At 39.8% G+C, this 27,607-nt stretch overlaps 1 protein-coding gene across 1 annotated transcript in view; it reads right to left on the reverse strand.

Moving 5' to 3' along the window:
• Positions 1–27,607, reverse strand: part of LOC149457861 (L-selectin-like) — a 110,211-nt gene that overhangs the window by 39,587 nt on the left and 43,017 nt on the right. Inside the window, exons 5-7 of the mRNA XM_089683080.1 lie at positions 25,524–25,709; positions 19,987–20,172; positions 17,798–17,983 (exon numbers count right to left, since the gene is read on the reverse strand). Coding sequence (XP_089539206.1) covers positions 17,798–17,983; positions 19,987–20,172; positions 25,524–25,709 — 558 coding nt within the window. The remainder of the gene's footprint in view (positions 1–17,797; positions 17,984–19,986; positions 20,173–25,523; positions 25,710–27,607) is intronic.

Raw genomic sequence — 27,607 nt, forward strand, 5'->3', positions numbered from 1 at the left:
ACAGCATCAATCACCACTCCAACCTCCAGGTGATTTACAATCCAGATCCTCCATGATGCTTTAGATCAGGGCTTCGTAAAGCTCAGAAAAAGGATAGAGGAAGGAAAGGAAAGCATATATAGTGCTCTCAGCTTTCAATATACTTAGCTTAAAAAGTGCACTTCACGTCAGTGCACTTATGATAACCAGCAAACAGATATGTAAACCTCCAATAAAATTTCAGTTTGCACACCTCCTGGTAGCGTTGTGACATCACCAGCTCCACCCCATGCGTTACATCACTTGTCTTCCTCTGGGAGCCATCATAAAACACTGGGGATGAGAATTCTTGAGCCTTTCTTTCTCTCCTGTGCAATATTGTTACTTGTGTGATACATATTAATATCCCTCTCTATAGTGTGTACTTGTCTCAGTTAAGATCACTAAGTGTCATTTCTGTCTGCTTCTTCTTTCCTCTGCTATCAGCAGGAATCACTTCTGACAAGTTTTCCTGACACCAAGAGAAAAATGGTGACACAAGAGGGACCTCCAGCAGATTGACAGCCTCAGCTCTGTTCCTTTGAGCTGTGTGGAGGGGGGTGTGTCTCTTCCCTCCAATCAATTCACAGAGCTCTCCTCACAGAGCTCTGCAGAGTGTAACCTCAACTCCCCGCCCCCTTTATACTGAATTCTAGAAAAGCTTTATAAATTCAGCACTCTGAATGAATGTAGGAAAGAGAAGACTGCAGATAGACAGGTACAACGTATGTAGGAGGATTTGTTTCATCTCTGTTTTTCACCTGAGGCTAGTCCCTTCACCGGGTACAGTATACTGTATATAAGGGTTTACAACCACTTTAATGAATAAAAAAAAAACATAAAAAATGAGAATCATTAATAAAGAAAAATTGCTCATGTAACACGCAACAAGAATTCTCAATATTATGAAAGAAAAGATATAGACCAAGGTATATACAATTATTAATAAAATATTCCCAGTTTTTATTGAAATAAAAATAGAAATAAAAACTGTCTATGTATACACCTTCATAGAGTAAATGTAATGGGCTGTAGTGGAGCAAAAAAAGCCCCAAGATGTAATGCAAATACAATACAAAATGTAGTCACTGGATAGAGGAACTTCCTATGATACGTAGCCTCATTTATTGGCAGTATTGGCAGTAATTCCTATTTTAAATCAATGACTTACATTTGATGAGCACAGGATATAGCCATTTTCACTGGGAAAATGACTATGAAAATACATTATAAATCAACCCCAATTTTCGAAAAGAAACATTGACAGAGAAAGGAAAAGTAACCATAAGCACCAGGAGCTTTGCCAGCACCCAAGGCACATGCCCCACATCTCTCTCAGCAATGCCATTTTCCTGTACCCCACAGCTCACAGCACAGACCTCAGACCTCGGCTGCAGTTCAGAACCAACTCCTCCTCAGCTTTGGCATGTCATGTGACAAAGTCAAGTTGAAGCCAGTGAAGAAGGACTTCCCCTGCTGGATGGGGAATTCTGGGGAGAATATTTTTGCAAGGGGGTGTCTTGTGGGGAGGAGCGTTTTACTGGGGAAGGGGTGATTTCTGCTGGTGAAGGGGGATCTGTTGGGGAGGAGATCATTGCTGGGGGTAAGGTTATGCTTTGTGTGGGGGGGGGAGTAGGCCTTGATTGGGTAGCCAAGTGGATTATCGATATCCTTGTGCATTTTAGAGATATGATGTGAGTATGAAATATATGGGTGTAATATGTGGAGAAATTGATCCTCTTGTTTACTGAGAATCACTGAAGCTAGGGCTCTGTCCATGTTCATAAGGTGTCACTAAGGAGGAGATAGCTTTCTGCTATATAGTCTGTTCCAATTTGTACCACGATTCCTCCTCCCTTATTGGTCTGCTGAGTTATGAGTAAGAGCTTCCTTATCGCACACTGTGGTGAAATCATAAATCGCTATTCCATATGAAGCAGTGATGAATGGTCCCTTGTTGTAAGTCAGACAGAAGGCTAACAAAGGTTTAAAATTGGAATGTTCTATATCAGACTCAAAGTAAAAGTCAGAAATTGAGATATTCATTTGTATCAGAGGATGAGTATATCCATATTAAAAGCGATCTGGGAATGAAGAATCTATGAGAGTTATGAGTAAGAGCTTCCTTATCGCACATTTTGATGAAATCATAAAGTGCCATTTCAAAAGAAGTAGTGATGAATGGTCCTTTGTCATGAGTCAGATTGTCAGGGAAGAAATCAGAGAAACCCTGGCAAATGCACCAATGTACAATATGGCTGCGTCAATTTACGCAAAAATGTGCGCATTCGCGCATAGGCACACAGCACGTAGTGGGTCATCTGCATGCGTGATGGCTGGCACCCAATGGCCTTTATAAGGACTGCAGCTCCTCTCAGTAATTGCTGGATTATCGTCAGCCTCCTGTTCCTGTGTTCCTGTGCGAGTTACTCTGCCTGATTATCCGTTACAGACCCAGCTTGACCCCGACCTGCTCTTGCTTCTCTCTGGGCTCTGAACCTAGTTTGCTACTCAGATCTGTTCCTGTCTATTCCTGATTGATGTCTTGTGTATGACCCTGTATTGCTCCTGACTATGCCTCTGACTCCTTTCCTGATTTATATTCTGTGTTTGACCCTCAGCTGTGCTTCCTGCTCTGCCCATCTGTGAAGATCCACCACTCTTCCAGAGAGTCACCTGCTGTATCCTCTCTTCCCACGGGTGTCGTCTCATCTGGAACCACCAGGCAAACACATCATTGGCAACCCGTGCTTCTTTGGGCACTGCACCTTCTGTTACAATCTTCAGGGGTGCTTTGCACTAAGCCGTAAGGGGAACCCTCTCGTCACCTCAGCCTGTGCTCAGGTAATTGACACAGACAGAAGGATAACAAAGGTTTACAATTGGAATTTTCTTTATCATACTCAAAGTAAAAGTCAGAAATTGAGTTATTCACCTCCATTAGAGGATGAGTATATCCATATTAAAAGCGACTCCATCCGACAGACCCCTTGACATCCTTCCCCAACATCATGGCTAAATTAAGGGGATTTCATCAACTCTCCAACTTCAAGATAAACTATAGCAAATCTGATATACTGCCGCTTTCCATCCCTGACGGCATGTCAACACAGTTGCAAGGTTCATTCTTATTTACTTGGTGCCAGAACTCCTTAAAATACTTGGGTATCCACAAAGTGGAATGTGAGAGAGACCTGCAGTATCACTTTTCAGACACTCAACTTGACCACCTATACCACTTAACCCATACCAGCTCAGTTGATGCAAAAATGCTGGAAAATAGCTTCAAACTGCTCACTCACTGGTATCAAGTGTACACCCTTTTACACTAGCTAAGATTTATCCCTTTGTGTCTGGACTATGTAGGAGAGATTGCGGCCATCGTGGTACCTTCCTACACATTTAGTGCGAGTGCATCAAGCTACATCCCTTTTGGCAAGACATTAGAGCTCAAATTAAAACGATCCTTGATATTGATGTTCCTGATTCAGCTCTTCAGTTATTGCTTTATGTGCCCTCCATTCCTCCCAGCCAATGCAGCAAAAGTGTCCTCCTATATCTTTTAAACACAACACACCGCTTGATCCCAATGCATTGGAAGGAGTCTCAGATTCCAGTTCAAGCCAAGTGGCTCAAGCTGCTGAACAATGTGATGGAGGAGGAGGAATGGATGGCCACATGCAGGGACCGATACAGCAAGCTTTATTCCATCTGGGATACATTGATTCCCTACAGTTCAGGGATTCCAGGGCCCTTAGGGACCTTGCACCCCTCCCACCAGGGCCTACCTGATACCGTAGAGCAGGGATGCTGCAACCTCACAAGGCTACTCACTCCCAGAGTACTTTCTCATATGCTCCCATGTATTTGAATCCATATGATACTCGAACCTAAACTTTTGTATGTTTATATCTGAGTCAGCTTTTATTGTAGATTTTCCTACATAACAGAACAGTTGAACGTGTCTTGTGTTTTCCCCTTTTTTTTGTTGCTTGCCCTTTTTGTTCTGTTCCTATTTTATTGCTCTTGGCTCCTAGGCACCTATTGCAGCATATGCCAAATGATGGCTGAGTGACCTCAAAGACTTTCACCCGGATACCTATGTTAAACTCAGCGTCAGCTATGACACATGATAACACTGTTACCCAAGCTTCTACGTATGCTACTGTTATTTTTTTTTCTGTTTCTGTATATGAAAATCTTTGCATGAAAAATAAAGAATACCTAAAAAAAAAAATGCAACCTCCACCTGTGTGTACTGTGTACAGGTAGGAGTACAGTTAGGTCCATATATATTTGGACACAGGCACAATTTTAGTTTTAATGCAGGTATTTACCAAAACATATACAAGCTATAGTTATATAATGGATATGGTCTGAAAGTGCACACTCTCAGGTTTAATTTGAGGGTATGTACATCCAAATTGGAATGGTCTAGTAATTACAGCTCTTAAGAGTAGCCACCCCCCCCCCTTTTTCAAGGGACCAAAAGTAATTGGACAAATGAATATAATCATAAATAAAATGTTCATTTTTAATATTTGGTTCTGTATCATTTACTGGCAGTGACTGCCTGAAGTCTGGAACCCATGGACATTACCAAAGACTGGGTTTCCTCCTTTCTGATGCTTTGCCAGGCTCTAACTGCAGCTGTTTTCAGTTGTTCTTTGTTTGTGGGTCCTTCTGCCGTTAGTTTTGCCTTCAACAAGTGAAATTGAGTTGAGATCAGGTGATTGATTCGGCCATTGCAGAATATTCCACTTCTTTTCCTTCAAAAGCTCCTGGATTGTTTTTGCAGTGTGTTTTGGATCATTGTCCATCTGTACTATGAAGCACCGTCCAATAAACGTTGCTGCATTTGTCTGAATCTGGGCTGACAGTATATCTCTAATCATTGCAGAATTCATCCGGCTGCTTCTGTCTTCTGTCACATCATCAACACATGCCCATGCCATCACACTGCCTCCACCATGTTTTACAGATGACGTTGTCTGCTTTGGATCATGAGCTGTTCCAAGCCTTCTCCAAACTTTTTCTTCCCATCATTCTGGTACAGATTAATCTTAGTTTCATCCATCCAAAGAATGCTTTTCCAGAACTGGTCTGGCTTTTTTAGATGTTTTTTTGCAAAGTCTAATCTGGTTTTTCTATTCTTCAGGCTAACGAATGGTTTGCACCTTGTGGTGAACCCTCTGTATTTGCTCTTGTCAAGTCTTCTCTTGATTGTAGACTTTGACAATGATACACCCATCTCCTGGAGAGTGTCCTTCACTTGTCTGGATATTGTGAATGGGTTTCTCTTTACCATAGAGAGGATCCTGCAATCATCCACCACTGATGTCTTCCGTGGATGTCCATGCTTTTTTAAGTTGCTGAGCTCACCAGTGCATTCTTCTTTCCTCAGAATGTACCAAATTGTTGATTTGGCTACTCCTAATGTTGCTGCTATCTCTCTTATGGATTTGTTTCATTTTTGAAGCCTTACAATGGCCTGTTTCACTTGCATGGACAGCTCCTTTGAATGCATGATGTAGGTTCACAGCAATAGAGTCCAAATGCAAATACCACACTTAGAATCAACTCCAGACCTTTTACCTTACTTAATTGATGAAGAAATAACAAAGGAGTAGCCCACACCTGGCCATGAAACAGCTTTTGATTCAATTGTCCAATTACTTTTGGTCCCTTGAAAAAGGGGGGATGATTGCTCCAAAGAGCTGTAATTCCTAAACCCTTCCTCCAATGTGGATGTACATACCCTCAAATTAAACCTGACAGTGTGCACTTTAAGCCTATATTCATTATATAGCAATAGCTTGAATACGTTTTGGCAAATACCTGAAAAACTAATATTATGCCTGTGTCCAAATATATATGGACCTAACTGTAGATAATGAAGAAGCTAATACTGCTTTTTGTTTTGCAAAGTGCCATTGTTAACCTCCCTGGTGGTATTCCCGAGTGTAGCTCGGGGTAAAGTTTCAGTACCACAAGCGGTAACACCGAGCTACACTCGGGCTTACCATGCGGTGCTGCTCCGCGATCCCTCTATCACTTACCTTGTCCTGCTCTCCCGCGATGTCCCTCCTGCAGTGTCCCCGGCGGATGCCGGCATCTGTCATCTGGGTTCTGTCCCCTGCGAGTGTCGGGACGTACGGGGGACGGAACGGCGGGAAATGTGAAAATGACAAAAAGTGACATTCACTAAAATCACATAGTAAAACATTACTGTGTCAAACCATTTCACATACATTTTGTCCCTAGTGCTTTGTCCTGTGCCCTGCCTGAATTTTTACTGTTCTTTCTGCCTAAAAACTGAGAAATGTCCATCACGTCCAAAAAGCATCCCTTTAGGTCAAAAGCGGTTTTAGACCAGCTAGAAAACAGCGATAGTAAATTAGAACCAACCAGAATTGAGTGATAATGATTCGTGGGGAAATTCGTCATCAGACACTGAAAATTATTTTGCTCAGTGATGTGCGAACTTGGCGCTATATTTCATATTTCAGTGTTTTTGGTTTGATTATATTATTGAATTAAATTTTTTATTATTATTATAATATTATTTTTTATGATTATGTATTAAATTATAATTTATGATTTCGTGTTTCAAGTTTTATCCTACCCGGGATGTTTACTAGACTCTTTTTCAGACAGATTTCAGTGAGTTATTCCTAAAAATTACAGGCCTACAATAAAAAAAATACATATTTCCATGCAAAAAATGTACCGCTTTGAGCACAGAAATATGGACATTATCAGACCGCTAGGGAGGTTAAGCAAAGGCCCTAAATAAAATTTGTAAACCTTTGAATAGATTAAAAATCACTTCTGGTGCTGATAAAGTCTTGGTGCAATTATACATTTTTATAGTAGATGCTACTTTATTTCTGGATGCTTTGGTCTCTTGTTTGCCCCCCTACCAGTCCCATCTGACAGGGACTTTTTTTGTACACTGAAGAGTGTGGGGGATCGATGAAAAAAGCTCAGAAGCTGAATGAAACGTTAGAAACACACCATTTTATAATATATATATTATATATATATATAATATATATATTATATTAATATTAATGTTATTCTTGGTCTCTATTTTATTTCTCATTTTATGTACCCCCGTGTATGTACAGTTGCAAGAAAAAGTATGTGAACCCCTTGGGATTACGTGGAGGTTTGCATGAATTGGGCATAAAATGTGCTCTGAACGTCATCTAAGTCACAACAATAGAAGAACACAGTCTGCTGAACATAATACTACACAAACATTAGATGTTGCCATGGTTTAATTGCACATAACATGTAAACATTCACAGTGCAGGGAGGAAAAAGTATGTGAGGCCCTAGCTTAATGACTTCTCCCAGAGCTAATTGGAGCCAGGAGTGAGCCAACTTTGACTCCAATTAGTGTGATGATATTGGATGTGTTGCTGACAGCTGTCCTGCCATTAAAAAACACACACCTGTTTTGGGTTTACTGGTTTCAAGAAGCACTGTCTGATGTGAACCATGCCTCGCAGAAAAGAGCTCTCAGAAGACCTACGATCAAGAATTGTTGACTTGCATGAAGCTGGAAAGGGTTACAAAAGTATCTCCAAAAGCCTTGATGTTCATGTGTCCACGGTAAGACAGACTGTCTACAAATGGAGAAAGTTTAGCACTGTTGCTACTCTCCCTAGGCGTGGTCATCCTGTAAAAATGACTGCAAGAGCACAGCGCAGAATGCTGCATGAGGTAAAGAAGAATCCCAGAGTGTCAGCTAAAGACCTACAGAAATCTCTGGCACATGCTAACATTTTTGTTGACACATCTACAATAAGGAAAACATTAAACAAGAATGGAGTACATGGGAGGACACCACGGAGGAAGCCATTACTGTCCAAAAAGAATATTGCAGCACGTTTGAAGTTTTGCAAAAGAGCACCTGGATGTTCCACAGCACTACTGGCAAAATATACTGTGGACAGATGAAACCAAGATTGAGTTGTTTGGGAAGAACACACAACACTATGTGTGGAGAAAAAAAGGCACAGCACACCAACATCAAAACCTCATCCCCACTGTAAAACATGGCGGAGGGAGCATCATGGTTTGGGGCTGCTTTGCTGCCTCAGGGCCTGGACGGATTGTTGTCATTGATGGGAAAATGAATTCCAGAGTTTATCAAGACATTTTGCAGGAAAACGTACGACCATCTGTCCGCCAACTGAAGCTCCGCAGAGGATGGGTGATGCAACAGGACAATGACCCAAAGCATACAAGTAATTCAACATAACAATGGCTGCAACAGCACAGAATACGCCTTCTGGAGTGGCCCAATCAGAGTCCTGACCTCAACTCGATTGAAATGCTGTGGCATGACCTTAAGAGAGCGATTCACACCAGACATCCCAAGAATATTGCTACACTGAAAAAGTTTTGTGAAGAGGAGTGGTCCAAAATTACTCCAGATTGTTGTGCAGGTCTGATCTGCAACTACAGGAAATGTTTGGTTGAGGTTATTGCTGCCAAAGTTATTAAGTCCAAAGGTTCACATACTTTTTCCTCCCTGCACTGTGAATGTTTACATGTTATGTGCAATTAAACCATGGCAACATCCAATGTTTGTGTAGTATTATGTTCCACAGACTGTGTTCTTCTATTGTTGTGACTTAGATGACGTTCAGAGCACATTTTATTCCCAATTCATGCAAACCTCCACGTAATCCCAAGGGGTTCACATACTTGTTCTTGCAACTGTATCTGTCATCTTACATTACTGCTATTGTTGTTTTTTATTATATTTTTTCCTTTGTTTTGGATGTAGTTAGGGTTACTTTTTATTTCTCGTTGAATATTTCTTTTGGAAAATTACAGGGTAGCTTTTCATTTTGCTTGTCTTTTTCATGGATGGCTTTTGTATTTGCATGACATCTAGTGGTGTTTTTTCCCCGCTACATCCTATTACATTTACTCAATGAGGGTGAGCACAGACAGAGTTTTAGTTTCTATTTTTATATATATTTAATACAAATTGCATACATTTTATTATAAATATAATATATTATGATATCATAAGCATATACCTTGGTATATTTGTTTTGATTTCATAATATTAGTAATTTTTGCTTTTTGTTACATTAGCAAATTGTATTTTTATTGTTAATTATGATCATTTGTATGTTTGGTGTATATCCACTACTACCTTACTAATTGTTTGTGTGTTGTTACTGTAATCATCTGGGAAGTCAGCATTGATTTTTACTTGATATCTCTGATAACTATTCTTGTTTTACTATTAGCTGCTGAACCGCGTTTTATCCAGTTAAATTCTGCTTTGTAATATATGCTTTATACTAGTTATTTCTTCTCTCTGATGGTCTCAGGGACATTGATATGATGAGAGTTTGTGTGCTCCCTCAATCTGTTTTCAGCTCTAAGTCCAAAAGCTGCTATCTAGTATTCTCTCCAGTTCCTTTTCCGCCTAGCCATCATTCCTATCACAATGCTCCTTCAGCGTTACCTATAACGCTACCACCTCCCCCTCATTCCCCCTCTCTGTCGGGGTCCCTCAGGGCTCTGTCCTCAGGCCCCTTCTCTTGTCCATCTAGACCTCCTCCCTTGGCCAACTCATACACTCTCACGGCTTCAACTACCACCTCTATGCCAACGACATGCAAATCTATCTCTCGACCCCTCGCCTCACCCCCTCAGTCTCCGCCCAAATCACTAGCCTGCTGAAGGACATATCAGATTGGATGTCACTCCACTTCCTTAAACTGAACCTCTCCAAAACTGAGCTCCTAGTTTTCCCCCAGCCTGTGCACCACCCCCACTGACTTCTCCATCATGTTCAACAATGCCACCATCAGGCCCACCCTGCAAGCCAGAGTACTTGGTGTCATTCTTGACTCCAATCTATCCTAAGTCCAATCGCTAACAAACTCATGCAGACTCCACCTCCGCAACATCGCCAAAATATGCCCATTCCTAACCCAGAAGCCACTAAACAACTCATCCACTCCCTCATCATATCACGACTTGATTACTGCAACTCCCTTCTCACTGGCCTCCCTCACCGCAGACTATCCCCGCTTCAGTCGATCCTGAATACGGCAGCCAGACTCATCCACCTTACCAACCGCTCCATTTCCGCCACCCCCCTCTGCCAATCCCTCCACTGGCTTCCGATTGCGCAACGGATCAAATTCAAAATCCTAACACTGACGTACAAAGCTGTCCATAATACTGTCCAAAATTCCATCACCGGCCTGATATCCAAATACCACCCAACACGTACTCTTTGCTCCTCACAAGACCTCCTACTCTCCAGTTCCCTGGTCTCCTCCTCCCATGCCCACCTGCAGGACTTCTCCAGGGCATCGCCCATCCTCTGGAACTCCCTACCCCATTCCATCAGACTATCACCTACTCTCCTCTCCTTTAGGCGCACTCTGAAAACCCACCTCTTCAGGGAAGCCTACCCCGCCCCCTGCTAATTGCAGATCTCCTCCACTCTTCCTACCACTCCATCCCCCACAGCTTTTCCTTCTGTACCACTATCCCCTCCCTCCTAGATTGTAAAGCTCCAAGGAGCAGGGCCCTCGAACCCCTCGTGTATTGCACTGTATTGTTATTGTACTGTCTCATGTATTGTCTCCCATTGTAATGTACAGCGCTGAGCAAACTATTGGCACTTTATAAATACTGTATAATATTAATTCCTCATGCCAGCCATATAGTGAAAGCGGACGGAGCTCTGTTTAGACCATCTGGCACTCCATATGACGAGGTGCTCCCATTTTTATGTCCTGATTAAAATTTTCTGTCTGTAAGAGCAATTTGTTCTTTTCAATCAATTCAATACTCTGTGCTATGGGTCTGTTACCAAATGAAGCTGCCCCCTCTGTGCTTATATCCTATAAATAGGATACAAACAAGGTAAGTAAAGATAATATGGTGTGGCGCTTGCAATACTACTCCCCTATACAATAATGTAAATAAATTCCCTTCAGTGACATCATACACATGGAACTGTACTGCAATGCACCTCCCTCAGTAGCATGCTTAACTAAGTAAATGCATGTATCAATACTAATCACTGTATATAAATTTTGTAAAAACAATATGGTGTAGCACTTGCAATACTACAACACAACAACTCCCATATACAATAATATAAATAAATTCCTTTCAATGTGCTACTTGTAATACTACACAGTTCCATGTGTATGGTGTCATTGAAGGGAATTTACATTATTGTAAAGGGAAGTTATTGTGCTGTAGTATTGCAAGCGCCACACCATATTGTGTTTACTACTGTCATTTTTATTTTTTGCCAATTAAAGATAGTCTTATCTACGCTATTCAGTGCGCTTTACTCCTTTATTTTGTTTATATCTGGTTTTCTTCGCCAAACACACGAATGGTAAGGGCGTTCTGCAGGCTGTTTGCCCTCCGTGCCCCACAATCCACTGCACTCTAACAGTGCATTGTGAGAGACATGATTGGCCAAAGCAATGTACCCTACCACAGGTCAGATACAATGCTTTGGCCAATAATAGCACAATTGGGCGGAGCTTGCAGTGCCATCACCATGAGTTCCGCCCAATTGTTTACATCTGACCAGCAAATGTCAGATTGTTGTGAGTGTTCGGCGAGTGCGGACGGGTAAGAGAGCTTATGTTTTTGTTTTATTTCAGTGAGTTGGCGTCGTCATGAAAACACTGGATGCCGTGACTGACAATGGATTACATCGGTGGAACCATTTTGGGATTTTTTTTAAATAAAAGGACTTGTCAAAACTGTTGTTTTTTTTTTATTAAAGGAATTTTTCAAAAGTCTGGCATCTTTATTTATTCTACAAATATGCTAATGAGACCCCTTGCCCACAGAACCCCACAACAACCAAGCCAGGGTTATGGGGAAGAGGTCCTTGTCCCCATCGCTATTGGGGGCGGAGTCATGGGTAATGTGCTATGGTAAGCCACGGAGGGGCACTCGTTCGTCCCCCCCCTTTCCTGCCCTGCCAACCCTACACACTCCCCTCCCCCCATTTTTGGGAGGTGGGGTTTCACTTAAAGGTCCTACCAGGCCTAAAGGGCCTAGTATGGCTTTAAGGGGGAGCCCCATGCACTTTTTTTAAACAAAAATACTGTTGGGTCCCTCCTAACCTTCCTACCAGACCTAAAGGGCCACCCTGTTTTGTTTTGTTTTTTTATAAAAAGTCAAAAATGTCAAAATCATCCCTGGGAAATCCACCAACCTTAAATTATTTCACTTAAATCTATTTCCCAGACCATATACAGTACAGAAAGTAATTATTTGATCCCCTGTGGATTTTGCAAGTTTGCCCACTTACAAAGAATTGAAGGGTCTATAATTTTTATCATTGGTGTATTTTAAATGATAGAGACAGAATATCAACCAAAAATCCAGAGAAAATACATGATACAAATGTTATAAATTGCAGTTCAGTGAGTAAAATAAGTATTTTATCCCCTACCAACCAACAATAATTCTCGCTCCCACAGACGTGCTCATGTGGTACACAGATTAGTGCTCCAAATGACAACTTCTTATGTGTATAAAAGACACCTGTCCACAGAATCTCTTTCTTCCTTTCAAACCTCATGGGCAAGACCAAAGAGCTGTCAAAGGTTGTCAGGGACATGATTATAGACCCTTCATTTCTTTGTAAGTTGGCAAACTTACAAAATCTGCAGAGGATCAAATAATTATTTTCTCCACTATACTTTGAGTCTCAGTTCACAGTAGTGTGGGTGAAAGTCACTGCGGGACCTGCACTTTATCCCGCACATGCAACCACTCACACACACAAAATGCAGGACGTGTGGGCGGTTGCCATTCACTTTAATTCAATTTATTAAGTAAAAAAATGACAATAAAGAGGTACACTGACCAATAAATCCAGGCGGCCACCGAACCAGTGCGATCGCACATCTTCAGAGGAATGTCAACACCTCTGAAGACGTGCGATCGCACGAAAGGCCTAAGGAGTCAACACACTGTAGCATTTAGCCGCCGGAGCCTTTTACTGGTTCAGTGGCCGCCTGGATTTATTGGTCAGTGTACCTCTTTATTGTAATTTTTTTACTTAATAAATTGAATATGTTATTGGCAATATTACGCTATGGGCACTTTATTTATGGCTCCTTCATGGAGCTTTTAAGTATGCAGACCCTGGGAAGTACCTCACCACCCAGAGAAGGGGAATTCCTGCAACCAGGTGGCTGACCCTGCTGATCCTTAAAGGAGGCCTCTGGAACGCACACCATCCAGTTACTGCTGAGCTGTCCACTTGGAGACGGATCCCCGGATGCATATCTTATTACCTTGATGCCCCTGGCTTTGGATATCATAATGCGCATGATCCATGCGCTTCTGGTAAGCGCATAATTTGCTCATTTATTCTTCCATTTTTGGAATATCGCAAGAAAGATACGTTTACTGGCACTATGAACTGTTTTAACTACATAGTGCATCTGACTGTATTCTTAATTTGATTTTACCTATTTAGCGCTGCACTTTACTACTGTTTACTTGGTATCAATAAAGCTTGTTGTGGTTTAGTAAAAAAATATAGTGGAGTACTGCGTATGTGCTGCAAATGTGCTTGTATGCCTGAAGAGGAGAAGGGCAAATCTCGGAGAGGCTGTGCACCTGCTTTCCTGGAGCCATGTTATTTACACAAGTGAAATCACTTATTTTCACTTTGTTGAATGTGTGTTTCTTTGCACATGTCTAAAATGGAAACATGTTGCACTGCAACCAGCTTTGGGATGCCAACTGTCATTTTCCAGAGGGGATTTCAAAATGTCAAATACTTTTTCTTACTTTTAAGATAAACAACATACTTTACAACTTAGTTGGTCAGGTTAGAGCAGTTATTGAAGGGTGAATGCCAAGTACTTCTGAGTTTTTGAGATGTCCACAGCTAAAAAGAAAACAAAACTGGCAACCAAAGGCCAAGACTGTTTACTGAATCACGCACATTTTGCTTCCTATTACTACTACCTTTACCAATTATGTTTCAACTACAGTGCTACAATTCAGCTATTGAAATTAAGCTGAAAGTGTTACTCTCCATCAGATGTAAATAAACAAGTGTTATTCATATGTTCAGTAATGATTCTGTTTTAGTGAAATCATTTAACAGAAGTTTTATACCATTAGCTTTAATGCATAAAAAAGCTCTCAATTGGTAAAGCACATTTGCAGCACATACGCAGTACTCCACTATATTTTTTTTACTAAACCACAACAATGGGAAGCAAAGCTGCTTGGTTTAGTTAGGAGTAAATATTTTTGTGAACATCAGAATCCTTTTTATAACGCGTTGTGACTTACTTTCAGTACCTGAACATTTCGAAAGTGCTTCATTCCATTTCCCAGAAGAAAGACATTGCATCTTATCAGTTCCATTAAGGATAAATCCATCAAGACATTGAAAGTGGCAGAGGGATTCAAAACGGAAATTTCCCCAAGGATGGGAACAGTTCATATGCATTGGTGGTTCAATTAGTAAATGTGGACACGGTATAGCTGCAAGAGTGCATATGAACAAATGTATGGGAAATTAATCAGATCATTGGCTACTGTGTTTTAATTGAACTTCAGTAGAATGTTCTTCAATTTTAAATACCGTAAGATACATATGAAATATATATTCATTCTTTGGTTCAAAAATAAGCCTAACAAATTGTTTCTTGATGCAGTTACTTATTACTAATGTCATATTATTTTGCAAAAGATATATTAACCCTTTGACGCCGAGCGCATGCAAATATATAGTAAATCTCAAGACAAGTGAGCGCTTAAAACAACTTATAAAATCAATTAGTGAACAAAATAAAACGAGAAAATAGCAGCTGAACACCAAAAAGGTACCATATAAACCTTCACAATAATCGGAATGCATAAAAGGGAGAGGTGCAGCGCTAACTTGATAAATATACACTTATATAAACCAATGTTAAGGTGCTGTTAAAGTGCAAAATGGTGACTAAAATAAGTATAGTCCATAACGTGATCAAAACCCAAGAGAGTCTTCAAAGAGCTCCAATGCCTGGATTCGTGGATGAGGTGATAAAAGTATAAAGATTGCGCACTCACCAGATACGCAATCCAAATGCGCATTCAAAGCAGATAATCCTAGGGTCCTCATATGGATCTGGTCAGATCTGGTCACAAAAGCCCCTCGCCACTTGATAGTGTTTGCCACGCATAGAAGAAAAAAGGCCGCTCTGCAGATGTAAAGGGCTCCCACCGGAGCCCAAAGAACAAAGGAGGCCAAATAGTGTGATACCTTATAGGTTAGCTAACCCCCTATGACTACGTGCCTTCGCACGAAACGCGTCAGAGAGCGGCTACAGCGGTGTGACGTCACGCCGACCGGCGCCACGAGGGCCCCGGCGGCCATTTGTTATCTTTGTATGGTCAGTATCTCTCCTGCCTCTGCTTGTATATTGTGTGTCTTTGGGAATAAATACCCCTTGCCTATAAGGTATCACACTATTTGGCCTCCTTTGTTCTTTGGGCTCCGGTGGGAGCCCTTTACATCTGCAGAGCGGCCTTTTTTCTTCACCTCTCCCTTTTATGCATGCAAATATATGGCCTCTCGGCATCTGGGCCTTGACGCCGAGTGACCGCATATTTGCGTGCAATTAGAAAATACATATGTGCGCTCCCAGCACATATGTCCGTGACTCACGGAAAGGTCCCAATCTCCCCTTTTGATCGGGACCCTTTCCGATCATGTGACCGCCGTGACGGCAAATTATGGCAGTCACATGACCCTAAAACCAGCCCGCCTCCCGGCTTCTGAAACTCTTAAAAGGCCAGTTGGCACTGGTGCTAAGAGGTTAAGCTCAATCCATTTAATGCCATGATCTTATATACAGGGCTGTGTACACGCATTCACCCACTTTTGGTGAGTTGAATTCCTTTCACAATGCACTGTAACTTACAGGAAATACATAGTCTTTTCAATGATTTATAAGACATACTTCTGATCAAGATCAGCTTGGTATATAAATAATCTTATCAACAAGTGTTCATCTTGAAACTAAAATAAAGTTTGTAATTATACATGTGACCCACACATTTGCTCATTACAAATGCAGCTCTGACTTCTGTTCACACAAGGGTAATGCTTTCTGTTGCTTCCCTTCAATCGGCTGATCGCCTGAAAACAATGCTGTCCCTGTGCATCTAATATCTTATGTTAACTGCTGTTAAAGCGGTAGTAAAATCTGCTTTTGAACTTGTACCTACAGGCAAGCCTACTTTAGGTACATTGAATATCTCCTGAACTTGCGGTGCTTAGGAGATATTCACACTGGATACAGACGGTGGCATCACCGACACGCACACTCTGAAGGAATGGCATACCATTTCGTCCCTTCAGAGTTCTGTGCTGTAAACCATGACTACTGTGTGCATGCTGTGGAGTGACGTCATTGCTGCTCAGATATTCAAAGGGTTAGCTAGTGAACCCGGAAGGAAGACTGAGGGAAGATGGAAGCCCCGTCAGCAGTTATAGTGCACTTTTGGAGGGCTTTGTTCTAAGGTAAGTATGCATACTAGCATATTATGCCATTGCCTTGCAGGGGATTTTTTTTTTTAATGCTACACTTTACTACCATTTTAAGAGACGCAGTCAATGTAATGGATAATTTACCCTGCCTATTGTAGCTAAACAACAAATCTTTACAAATAATATAATAGCAAAAGGGAAATATGAAGACTTGCTAAATCACTAATAATTACTAATTTACCCTGCCTATTGTAGCTAAACAACAAATCTTTACAAATAATATAATAGCAAAAGGGAAATATGAAGACTTGCTAAATCACTAATAATTACTTTAACAGCTTTCCGACCGCCCTATAGCAGAACTACTGCTACAGGGTGGCAGCGCTGCGCAAAATCACGTATATGTACATAATTTTGTATCTCCAGGTAAGGGACACGAGCGTGCCGCCCTATTCGTATTGCCATTGGCGGCTACAGCTGTCAATCACCAGAGATTTCCTGTCGGCACCCAACGATTACCGAGGAACACTGACAGGGGAGAGGTCTGTATGTAAACAATACAGATCTACCCCTCTCATCACCAGCATGCTGCTTTGTATTGCTCTGCATAGCAGAACAATGCAAAGCAGCATGTTTACATAATAAAACACACAGAGGCCACATAGTAAAACAGCACACAGTTAACCCTTTGATCGCCCCATATGTTAACCCCTTCCTGTCCAGTGTCATTAGTACAGTGTCAGTGCTTTTTATTAGCACTGATCACTATATTTGTAGACGCTATAACTTTCACGTAAACTAATTCATTTACACGTATTGGGATTTTTTTTTTTAACAAAGACATGTAGCAGAATACATTTTGGCATAAATTTATGATGAAATTAGATTTTACATTTTTATTTGCTGGATATGTTTTATAGCAAAAAGTAAAAAATATTGCTTTTTTAATTGTCTGTCTTTTTTTGTTTATATTGCAAAAAATAAAAAATGCAGAGGCGATCAAATACCACCAAAAGAAAGCTCCACTTGTGAGGGAAAAAAGGGACATAAATTAAATTTGGGTGCAGTGTTGCATGACCGTGCAATTGTCAGTTAAAGTAATGCAGCACCATATCGTAAAAAATGGTCCGGTCAGGAAGGGGGGTAATACCTCTGGAGGGCAAGTGTTTAAAGTAAACACACAATGATGGCTCAAATATATGCACTCATTGAAAATAAATTATACTTTCCTTTTAATTTTAGTACCTAAACAATGTGGGGTTGCTCCATTCCAATTTCCAGAAGAAAGACACTGGATCTGTTTAGTTCCATTAAGGAAAAATCCATCAAGACATTCAAAGTGGCAGAGGGATTCAAAACTGAAATTTCCCCAAAGATGGGAACACTCCATATACATTGGCGATTCACTTATTAAATGGGGACATTGAACAGCTGTAAAAGAATTCAGATGTATTAGAGTTTTATTACCAGTATCATTAAATATCAATAGATTGGCTCTTTTACTTTTAAATAAGTTTACAGAATTAAAGATAAATTCAAACTTGCATTACAAGAAATAAAATGCTTATTGACACATTTATTGATTACTAATATATCATCTTATTGTGCCATAAACCTTTTAAGCGCAGTCAATTTGTTGCCATGTTTTTATATACAGTGCATTGCTTAGGACTTCACCATTTGGACTTTTGCACATTTTTGTGATGTTATCCAGTTTTTTATTACAAATATAGTTACAAAGTTAGTCTGGCTGAAAAAAGACAACAGTCCATCCAGTTCAACCATTAAAAAAAAGGATAAAGTTATAATCCTATACCCACAGTTGAACTCTTACTCCTGGTTTACAGTACTGCACAATGATTATGCTCAAAACCGGGACAAGGGGTGGGAGGAAGGAGCGGTTGCTCTGGGCTCAGTGGTTTATTACAGTGACATCACTACTCTTGTCAACCCAACTTGAGAGCAGCCAGGAGAGGAGAAGAGAGCTGGAAGGAGGTGTAGGCTGTGTTCTCTCTCCTGTCAGTGCAGCATTCCTGTATTACCAAGCTGACAGTGGTGTTCACAGACACACAGGAGCACTGCACAGGAAGGAAGAGGAGAGAGAACACATTCTGCACAGCTGAGTACTGAAGAGTCCAGGAGAGGAGGAGAGAAGAGTGTTGGAAGAGATGGGGCAGAATTGTCTTTTCCTCCTGCTCCTCCTTTCTCTTTTTTGTATCCTGTATGCACAGCTGCCAGCTTCTGAATAATGGAGCGCTGTCAGATTGGGGCTTTGCAGGCTTTGTTTAATCCCCCCACACACACGCATCTGTCTTCTGTCATCTTACACCCCCTGCCCACCTCCTCCCACACTGGCAGCAGAAATTGCAAGGAGGGGCAGGTGGTGGACTGTGCTGTAATAGCCAACCAACACAGTCCTGTCACACCTGGTGTGAATTTATCCTCAGAAATGGTTGCTTATTTTATTATTTGACAAGCATGTGCAGAGTGTTATAACTGTAATAGTTGCTATTTGCCACCCTTTTTTTATCTAACGTATTAGCTACTAAAAAGCTAGGCGATTTGACATAATAAACCCATTTTTCTCCCTAACCTGTGTAACAACATACTCCACTGTGACTGGCATGTGCAATCTGCCTTTTTGTTTTTTCTCTGGCACAATAGGACTAGCAAAGGCAGAGAACATAGCAGGAAGGTCCCATGACATCACTGCTCAATTCCAGGTCCACATAAAACCTGATTGAGAGATCAGGAGCTGCGCAGTGATTGAGTGACTGCTGGGTGTACGATCCCCTAAGCAAGTGCACAATTCAAACGCACACGTTCCTGCATTAGAAGTGTGTATAAATGTGTGCTTCAGTGACCTTCGAATGGAACCCAACAGAATCAGCAAGGGAGAATGTCACCAGCACACCAAGGATCACAAATATGGGTCCAAATGTTTTAATGAACGATCACATAGTTACAGCAAGGCTTCAGTAACAAGGGCTATGGAGTGACCAGATGTGCCAACTTTGCTATCTGTGGAAGGATTCTCGGTTAGACGCTCACTCTCAGACAAAATCTGGAGGCTTCCTTTTGTTGGCTTCTGGGGTAGAGGTCAAGTACGTAATCTCCTCCTGGGCCTAGAGCCTTGCTGTAATGATGTGATCGTTCATTAAAACGTTTGGATCCGTATTGGTGATCCTCGGTGTGCTGGTGACATTCTCCCTTACGATCCCCTAAGCTCGCACATCATGAATGGGGGAGGGCATAGCTTGGTATCTTTGGCCTGGGCACTGGAAGACCTTGTTACTGATTATGCTTTCCATTTTTGTTTATACAGCAAGTCTTTGAATCGGCACACAAAAGTGATGGCAAACATAACTTAAATTAGTAATTAGAAAAGATGTGCTCAGTAAAAATAAATAGTACTTTACTATTCATTTCTGTACCTGAACAATGTGGAGGTGCTTCACTCCAGTTCCCAGAAGAAAGGCACTGGATGTTATCAGTTCCATTAATGAAAAATCCATCATGACATTCAAAGTTGCATTGGGATTCAAAACTGAAATTTCCCCAAGGATGGAAGCAGTTCATGTACTTTGGAGGTTCACTTACCAAACATGGACATTGTACAGCTGCAAGAGAATACAGGAGAATCTATTAAAGTGAATTATCAGTTGTTAATTTAAGGTGTTTCACCTGTAGTTCCGTATTCTGTAACTTGTTAATTTTTTAAATTAAAATTTGAGTACCAAAGATTTACTGAAAGGTGAAATAACAAACCAACTACTTGCTTCTTCCCTCTCACATTAGAAATAATAGTATATTGACACTGGACTTTGAAGGGATCCTTTAAACTGGCAGTTCATTCTTAACAGCATGTCTTATTGAGTGGCAAATATACTAACCATAATCCATTTAGCAAATCCATAACATAAAACAAACAAAAAACATTTGCTCATCCTAGCCACTAACTAATGTTCTGTAACTCCCTGACCTACAGGGTGTCCTTAATAGACTCCCCCCAAAAACCAGCTCATGTGCCCTTTTTTATATTCTGGCAGTTGTGCAGCAGACTATCACATAACAATAAAACAAAACATTGGGTTGATTTGCTAAAGACAAATAGACTGTACACTTTGCAAGTATAGTTGCACTCTGCAATTGCTCCAGAGCTTAGTAAATGAGGTGAAGTTTCACTTTGCAAAGAATACCCAATCACATGCAAGGAAAATAAAAAAAAGTTGTTTGCTTGCACATAATGGGATGTTGAAAAGCAGCAGAGCTTCTCATTTGCTAAGCTCTGGAACAACTGCACTTGCAAAGTGCACTGTCTATTTTCCTTTAGTAAATCAACTCTATTGAGCCTCAGTAAGCTCACATAAAAAGGCTTGGGCAGAGCTGAGTAATTGGTGAGACATGGCTAACGAGTAAAACATGGACCTAGAACTGGAGGCTTTATCCCATCCAAAACTCTACAATCCAGGCTTCAGGATGTAAATCAAAACTTAATAAGGTAATAAAAATAATAACGTGCTAATTAATTATCCATAAGCATTAAAATGTGTCCTTTAAACAAAAGTGCTATAAATAAAAGTGTCTGTGCCTCTAAAGTTTCTTAAAATATCATATCTGTACACATATAATAATGTACAAATAAGCAATCCTGTGCAAAATACAAGAAATCCTTGCTGTAAAACTGTACTGGAAGCTGAGCGTACACCAACCCCTTAACATATGTGCAAATACAAACAATATTGTGGAAAAAATACAAAAAAATACAAAACATCTCTTTGTGCAAAAGTCCTTAGAGCAAATCTCTGCTGGAAGCTGTTTATACACCAACACAGTCAATGCAATAAGACATGCAATTCTCCTGTGCAATCTTCAATCATATCAAAGGTGCAATCTTCAACAACTTCACAGTGTGGCACCTTGAATCAATCCTATGTGAATCCTTATCCAATTTTCAGAGAACTCAACAACAAAACCCAAACTCTTAAGATTTCTGGGTCATACTCGCTTTTAAATATCCAGATATCAAAAGCCATCATTTTCCCATATGGATTATACATGAAATCAATAGAGGATAAGAGGCAAATATTGCATAATTCCATTTAAGAAAACACATTAAAAGCAAACAAACCAATCCACTCACATTCCTCTGTGCTATCGCAGCACAAATTTTACAGCTTTGCTTTAAATGTGTTTTAACAAAAGGAATTAAGCAATGTTTTCCTATTATTTGCACAAAGAGATTTTTTGTATTTTGCACACTATTGTTTGTATTTGCACAATATTATATATTAACTGCTTTCCCGCTGCCCTATAGCACAAATACTGCTACAGGGTGGAAGGGCTGCGCAAAATCACATATATATATACGTGATTTCGCATTTCCGGGTAGGGCGGCCATTGGCACCGGCACCCAGTGAGCACCGAGTATCACTGACGGGGGGGAGAGACCTGTATGTAAACAATACAGATCTCTCCCCTGTCAGCTCCTGCACATTGCTTTATACAAAGCAATGTGCTGATACAGTGAAAGACACACAGCACACAGTAAAACAGCACACAGTTAACTCTTTGATTGCCCCAGATGTTAACCCCTTCCTGCCCAGTGCCATTAATACAGTGTCAGTGCTCTTTATTAGCACTGATCACTGTAATAGTGTCACTGGGGATGTCAATGGCAGTTAGTCAGTTCCCACCCAGTGTCAGAATGCCTGCCACAGTCCCGCAATCCTGCCATAAGTCGCTGATCGCCGCCATTACTAGTATAAATGAAAAAAAAATCCAGTTGTAGAAGCTATAACTTTCACGGAAACCAATTAATTTACAGGTATTGGGATTTTATTTTAGCAAAGACATGTAGCAGAATACATTTTGGCCTAAATGTATGACGAAATTTGATTTTTTTTTAATTTTTTTACTGAATATGTCTAATTTTTCTCAAAATTGTCAGTCTTTTTTTTGTTTATAGCACAAAAAATAAAAACGCACAGGCGATCAAATACCACTGAAGGACGCTCCATTTGTGGGGAAAAGGGACATAAATTTCATTTATGTACAGTGTTACATGACCACACAATTGTCAGTTACAGTAACAGCATCGTATTGCAAAAAATGGCCTGGTCAGGAAGGGGGGTAAATCCTCTGCAGGGTAAGTGGTTAAAATGATTGTAAAGGCTGAGGATTTTTTACCTTAATGCATTCTCTGTATTAGGGTGAAAAATCTTTAAGGTGCAGTGCTGCTCTCTCTCTCCCTCCTCACTGGACTCAAATCAAGTAACAAGGGAGTGGGGGACAGGCCGAGCCCAGCTGTGTGTGTCAGTAGACTCACAGCACTGCCACATGTTTACCATTATAAGAAGTGGTTTTCTATGGTGGAACATGGAGAAGTGTAGTATCCGAGAACACTGGCATTGGACCTGAGAAGAGGAAGATCGGGGCTGATCTGTGCATACACATTACACAGAGCAGGTAAGTATGACATGTTTGTTATATATAAAAATAAAATGAACTTTATACTCACTTTAAGCAATTAGTGCATGCACAGCTGCTGACAGAGTTTTACACCAAGGATTTTTGAACAAAAAGATTTCTTGTATCACAGGATTGGTTGTATATGCACACTATTATAAGTATGTATATAAGATGTGTTAAAACGCTTTACTAAATAGTATTTAGTGTACGTTATTCCAAAAGTAACTGAAAGCAAGGTTTAGGTTTTGGATACGGTGGGGAATGATTAAACCTCCTGTCAAGTTTTTATTGCAGTCTGTGTGCCCACGGGGTAGAATAAACCCTCTGGTTGTACTGATGATAACTGTCGTCTCAAAATAAAGTGATAGAAATAAACAAAAAATAGGGTTGTCCTCAAAAAAAGAGAAAAGGGAAAAACTTTCAACTGGGTCACCTGTTATGGGTACAACTGTCTAAGAGGGGACTTCCTCTCACGTTGGATGACTCCCTCTCTGGCTTTCTGTTGCGTTTCTGGGACAGAAAGTGAAGGGAATTCAACCCAACAGTGCACTGAAAGCAAAAAGTAACTTGGCAAGGGTTTTTTCCGTCCTTCCTCTAGCCAAAAGAGAAAAAAAAAGATTTTGCCTATAGATGCACTTAAATTCAATAAATAATTAAAAAGCTTTCTGTTTGAAGGAGGGACAGAATGTTAGACCTGGCTTTACTAGTCTGTTTTTTAACTGATATTAGAGTATAAATAGATAGGTTACACCATTTTGCTTTTTTACTTTTCTTATTGTTTTTTTTTCTAGATCCTCTTCTTCTGATACTTTTTTAAATTATTAGGGTTCTGTTCTGGCTAATTTCTTGATGGGTATTGTTGATACATGGTGTGCGGGCTTGGGTAATTCTAAGAAAGATCATTAAAACCTGAAGCTACTAGGAGGAGGTTCCAATATTTCTAATCTCTTCTTAAGCTTTTAATATTGAAATGTAGACAATTACTAACCAGCTGTGGATCTGGAGGTGGCAAAACACAGTAACCAAATCAAATTTCACTAAAAAAATATTATGAATATACAGTATTTCATAAGAGATTATATTATATATATTTTTATTTAAACATTCTTTATAAATTATGTTTTTGCAGAATATTTTTTTTCGAGTTCTTTTTCATCATATAGAACATTTAAGTTTTTTCATGCCCAGATAAATAATTTTTTTAAACGATACTTTCCTAAGGCTCCATGCACACTGGGCATTTTAATAACGCTGGTAACGTTAGCTGTGTGAAGTTTTTCAGCTTTTTTGTAGTGTTTTTTTATTAGCATTTAGTGGCATTTTTTTGCATTTTAGTTTTTTTGTACCCCCCCCCAAAAAAAATTGTTGCCAAACAAAGTCCCAAAAACGTCCCTGCCAGTCTATGTGTGCATAGGATAACATGCTTGGGAGTTTACTGGCTGTAGAGAAAAACATCAAAAGCCAAAAACAGCAGCTGTAAAAACGTCCAGTGTGCATGAGGACTAAACATACATGTTCTGCTATTACCAAGTAACCAGTTATACATTTAGTTTTTCTAAATAGCTGATACACACCATACCGGTCACCATATAAGCCATTAAATACGTTGAAGGGATATATGAATCTTAGGAAAAAAATTAAACTTGACTACAAGCATTCAGTGGTTTCATTTTTATCCCTCTTGTTTTTTATAAAAGTTATTTTACTGCAGTCACCTCTTCATATACTTTTTTGTTTGGGGGGGCCATCCTACTCACCTATTACATTGATCGCTGGGAATCTATCACACAGAATCATAAATGATACTTGACATTGATAACATATATCTAGTGCAACATCTTCCTTGTATGGAGATCAATATATTCTCCACAATTTTTTAACTTAGGTTGCTGATTAATTTTTAATTTCCAAAATCACTTAAATGTCTGTAATTAAATACACAATTACTTCTTAAATATGTACCTTACTCAATCACAGTTAGTACACCATATGACATCTCTTCTGTGTGAGGTCTTCCTTCTGTTTTTGTTTTTTTGGGGTTTTTTTGCAATCTCAGTTATTTGAAGTCTTCAGAGACCTTTTATCATAGTATTACTTTGGTCAATTCTGGCACTGCCAACATGGTATAGGTTGCTCAGCATCCCTTTAGTAGAATGGCACCACTCTGGCTGCAGTAACATTACATCAATTTGATTTTGGTAACGTGGTTATTATCTGGTGACTTTGCTTTTTATATATAATTTATAAAGAACCAGAAATATTTCATGCCCCCCCTTCCTCCATGGTTGCTGATGTTTACTTATAACATGGCATTGTGTCTCTGGTGCAGTTTTCCAGTATACAAGATCTCTTTTTAAATTTTGGCCATGATCCCATTTGTGTAAATCAGTCCAGAGTAGGGAGAATTGCAACTTACAATTTTTAGATCTATTCCTCATTATTTTAGTATGTAAATATGTGCATAAGTAAAGTATATTGTACTTTGCCCTAATTTCTGTACCTGAACAATGTGGAGTTGCTTCACTCCAGTTCCCAGAAGAAAGACACTGGATATTATCCTTTCCATCCAGGAAAAATCCATTCAGACATTCAAAGTGGCAGAGGGATTCAAAACTGAAATTTCCCCATGGATGGGAACAATTCATATATGTCAATGATTCATTTAGCAAATGTGAACATTGTACAACTGCAAGAGAATACAGAAGTATATTTATTAGAGTTTGATCAGGTTAGGATTATGTATTTTAAGTTAAACTACATTACCACTTTCTTTTATAGTCTTTAAATAACATTTGTTCACTATACTGTACTAAAACGAATAAAATCTGATTAACGTAGCTGAATGGATTGTCCATTAAAGAAGAGGGTACTTTAAACTATTTTTATATAGTCCTCTGTTATCTATCAGGGATAGTGTCCCCCATTATTTTCATCACAAAAAAGAATGACATAAGAAGGTCAAAGAGAATCATAAAATCATAGAAGACCTTTCAGAAAACATATCAAGCTCATGAAGCCTTCTTTCTTTATGGAACAGCAAAATTCAAACATCACAATCTTCATTCTTCAGGACCCACTGTTAATGTTCCTGAGTACAATCTGAGTGTCACCACAAATTTCAGTGGCAGAGTGAGCTCTAAAGGTCTTTGGATGACATTCTGAACTTGAAGTTTCTGGACTTAACGTGTACATCCAAGGTCTTTAACTGGTTAAACTTGCTTTACTCTTTTTATTCAATGTATTTATAGTCTTTAATAAGAAACAGAATATTTCTGTTCTTGCCATTTTTTTTTTAATGTCTTGATTGTAATTTTCAACTGATTGTTAACCCACACTTTTGCAGGTCTGCATCTTGGTCCTTGGAAGAATATTAAATTCCAAATCCAGGTAAAAATACTTAATTCTATATCGTGTTAACATTGTTTAGTGGCTACAGCATATTGGGTTGACTTAATTTGAAGTCAAAGCACTAGAATAACAATCTATTCAGTAGATAATGGTTGGTCTGTTCACTAAAATCATTTACTCTAAATAAAATTTTGAAGGTACCATAAATTGATCTCCTAAAACCCTATCACCTACTCTCACCATCTCATTATCTATATAAAACTTTGCAATCTAGCAAGATGAAGCTCAAGTTGGTTGCAGGTTGCATATGATATTATGACTCAACAGTATCTACATACTTAGGAAAAATGCTCTCAATAAGCTTCTATGGATATGGGGACAAGGTGATAGAGGCACTGGTGTTGCCAGTGTCAGCATAATATTGCAAAAAGAAAGGCACATCGTTTATGAAAAGGAATTGTTGCAGATGAAATAAAACTTGATTAAAAGAGACTATCTTCAGTCTTCACTTTAATAAACATTTTAGAAGTTGGAGTTAATAAATGCTAACAGGCCCCATTTTGTTTACTTTTTATTTCTGATCTCCTGAGAAAAGTAAAATTTGCAGGAGTGTAGCACTGAGAGTGTCAGATACCTGTTGGTGCCTAGCTCTCCTGTGTGTATGCTCCCGCTATCAGCTTCAGCTGGCAGCCTGAGGCTCTCTTGAGAACTGCAGACCAGAAAAGTTATAGAGCAGCAGTTCAGTCTCTTGTCTCTGTGCACAGGTCCCAGTACAGGTGTGAGATGGGGAAACAGCTTTGAACACTGCTTGAAGTAAATTAAAAACGTTCTGACTGACATTCTGCAGTTTAGCCTCAATATGTCACTGTTTTTTTCTAACACAGCCTCAGACTGCATAGAGATTTCTATATTCATGAAGGGGTGGGGTTTTAGACTTGGGAAGTGAACAGGAAAAGGAAAGGAGAGCAGCCATGCTTGAGAGAGAGAAGGGGGACTGTGTGATCTGAGAATCCGATGCCATCCAGATGTGAGGACAGTCCTCCGTAATCAGAAATTCAGTTGAGTGAAGCTGATGGTGTTCAAGACGCTAACCGTGTTCAAAGAAAGGAAGATTGCGGCCAGGAAGCTGATGGGAAGCTAAGGAACTAAGCAATATATATACTGTATAAAACATAAGGAATGCTGCGCTACATTCAAATCATAGAGAAATGTGAATGTGGGATCCCAAAATATCAA

This window comes from Staurois parvus, unplaced genomic scaffold, assembly GCF_062004578.1.
Source record: "Staurois parvus isolate SC_StPar_1 unplaced genomic scaffold, SC_StPar_1.0 ptg000300l, whole genome shotgun sequence".
Lineage (NCBI taxonomy): Eukaryota > Metazoa > Chordata > Amphibia > Anura > Ranidae > Staurois > Staurois parvus.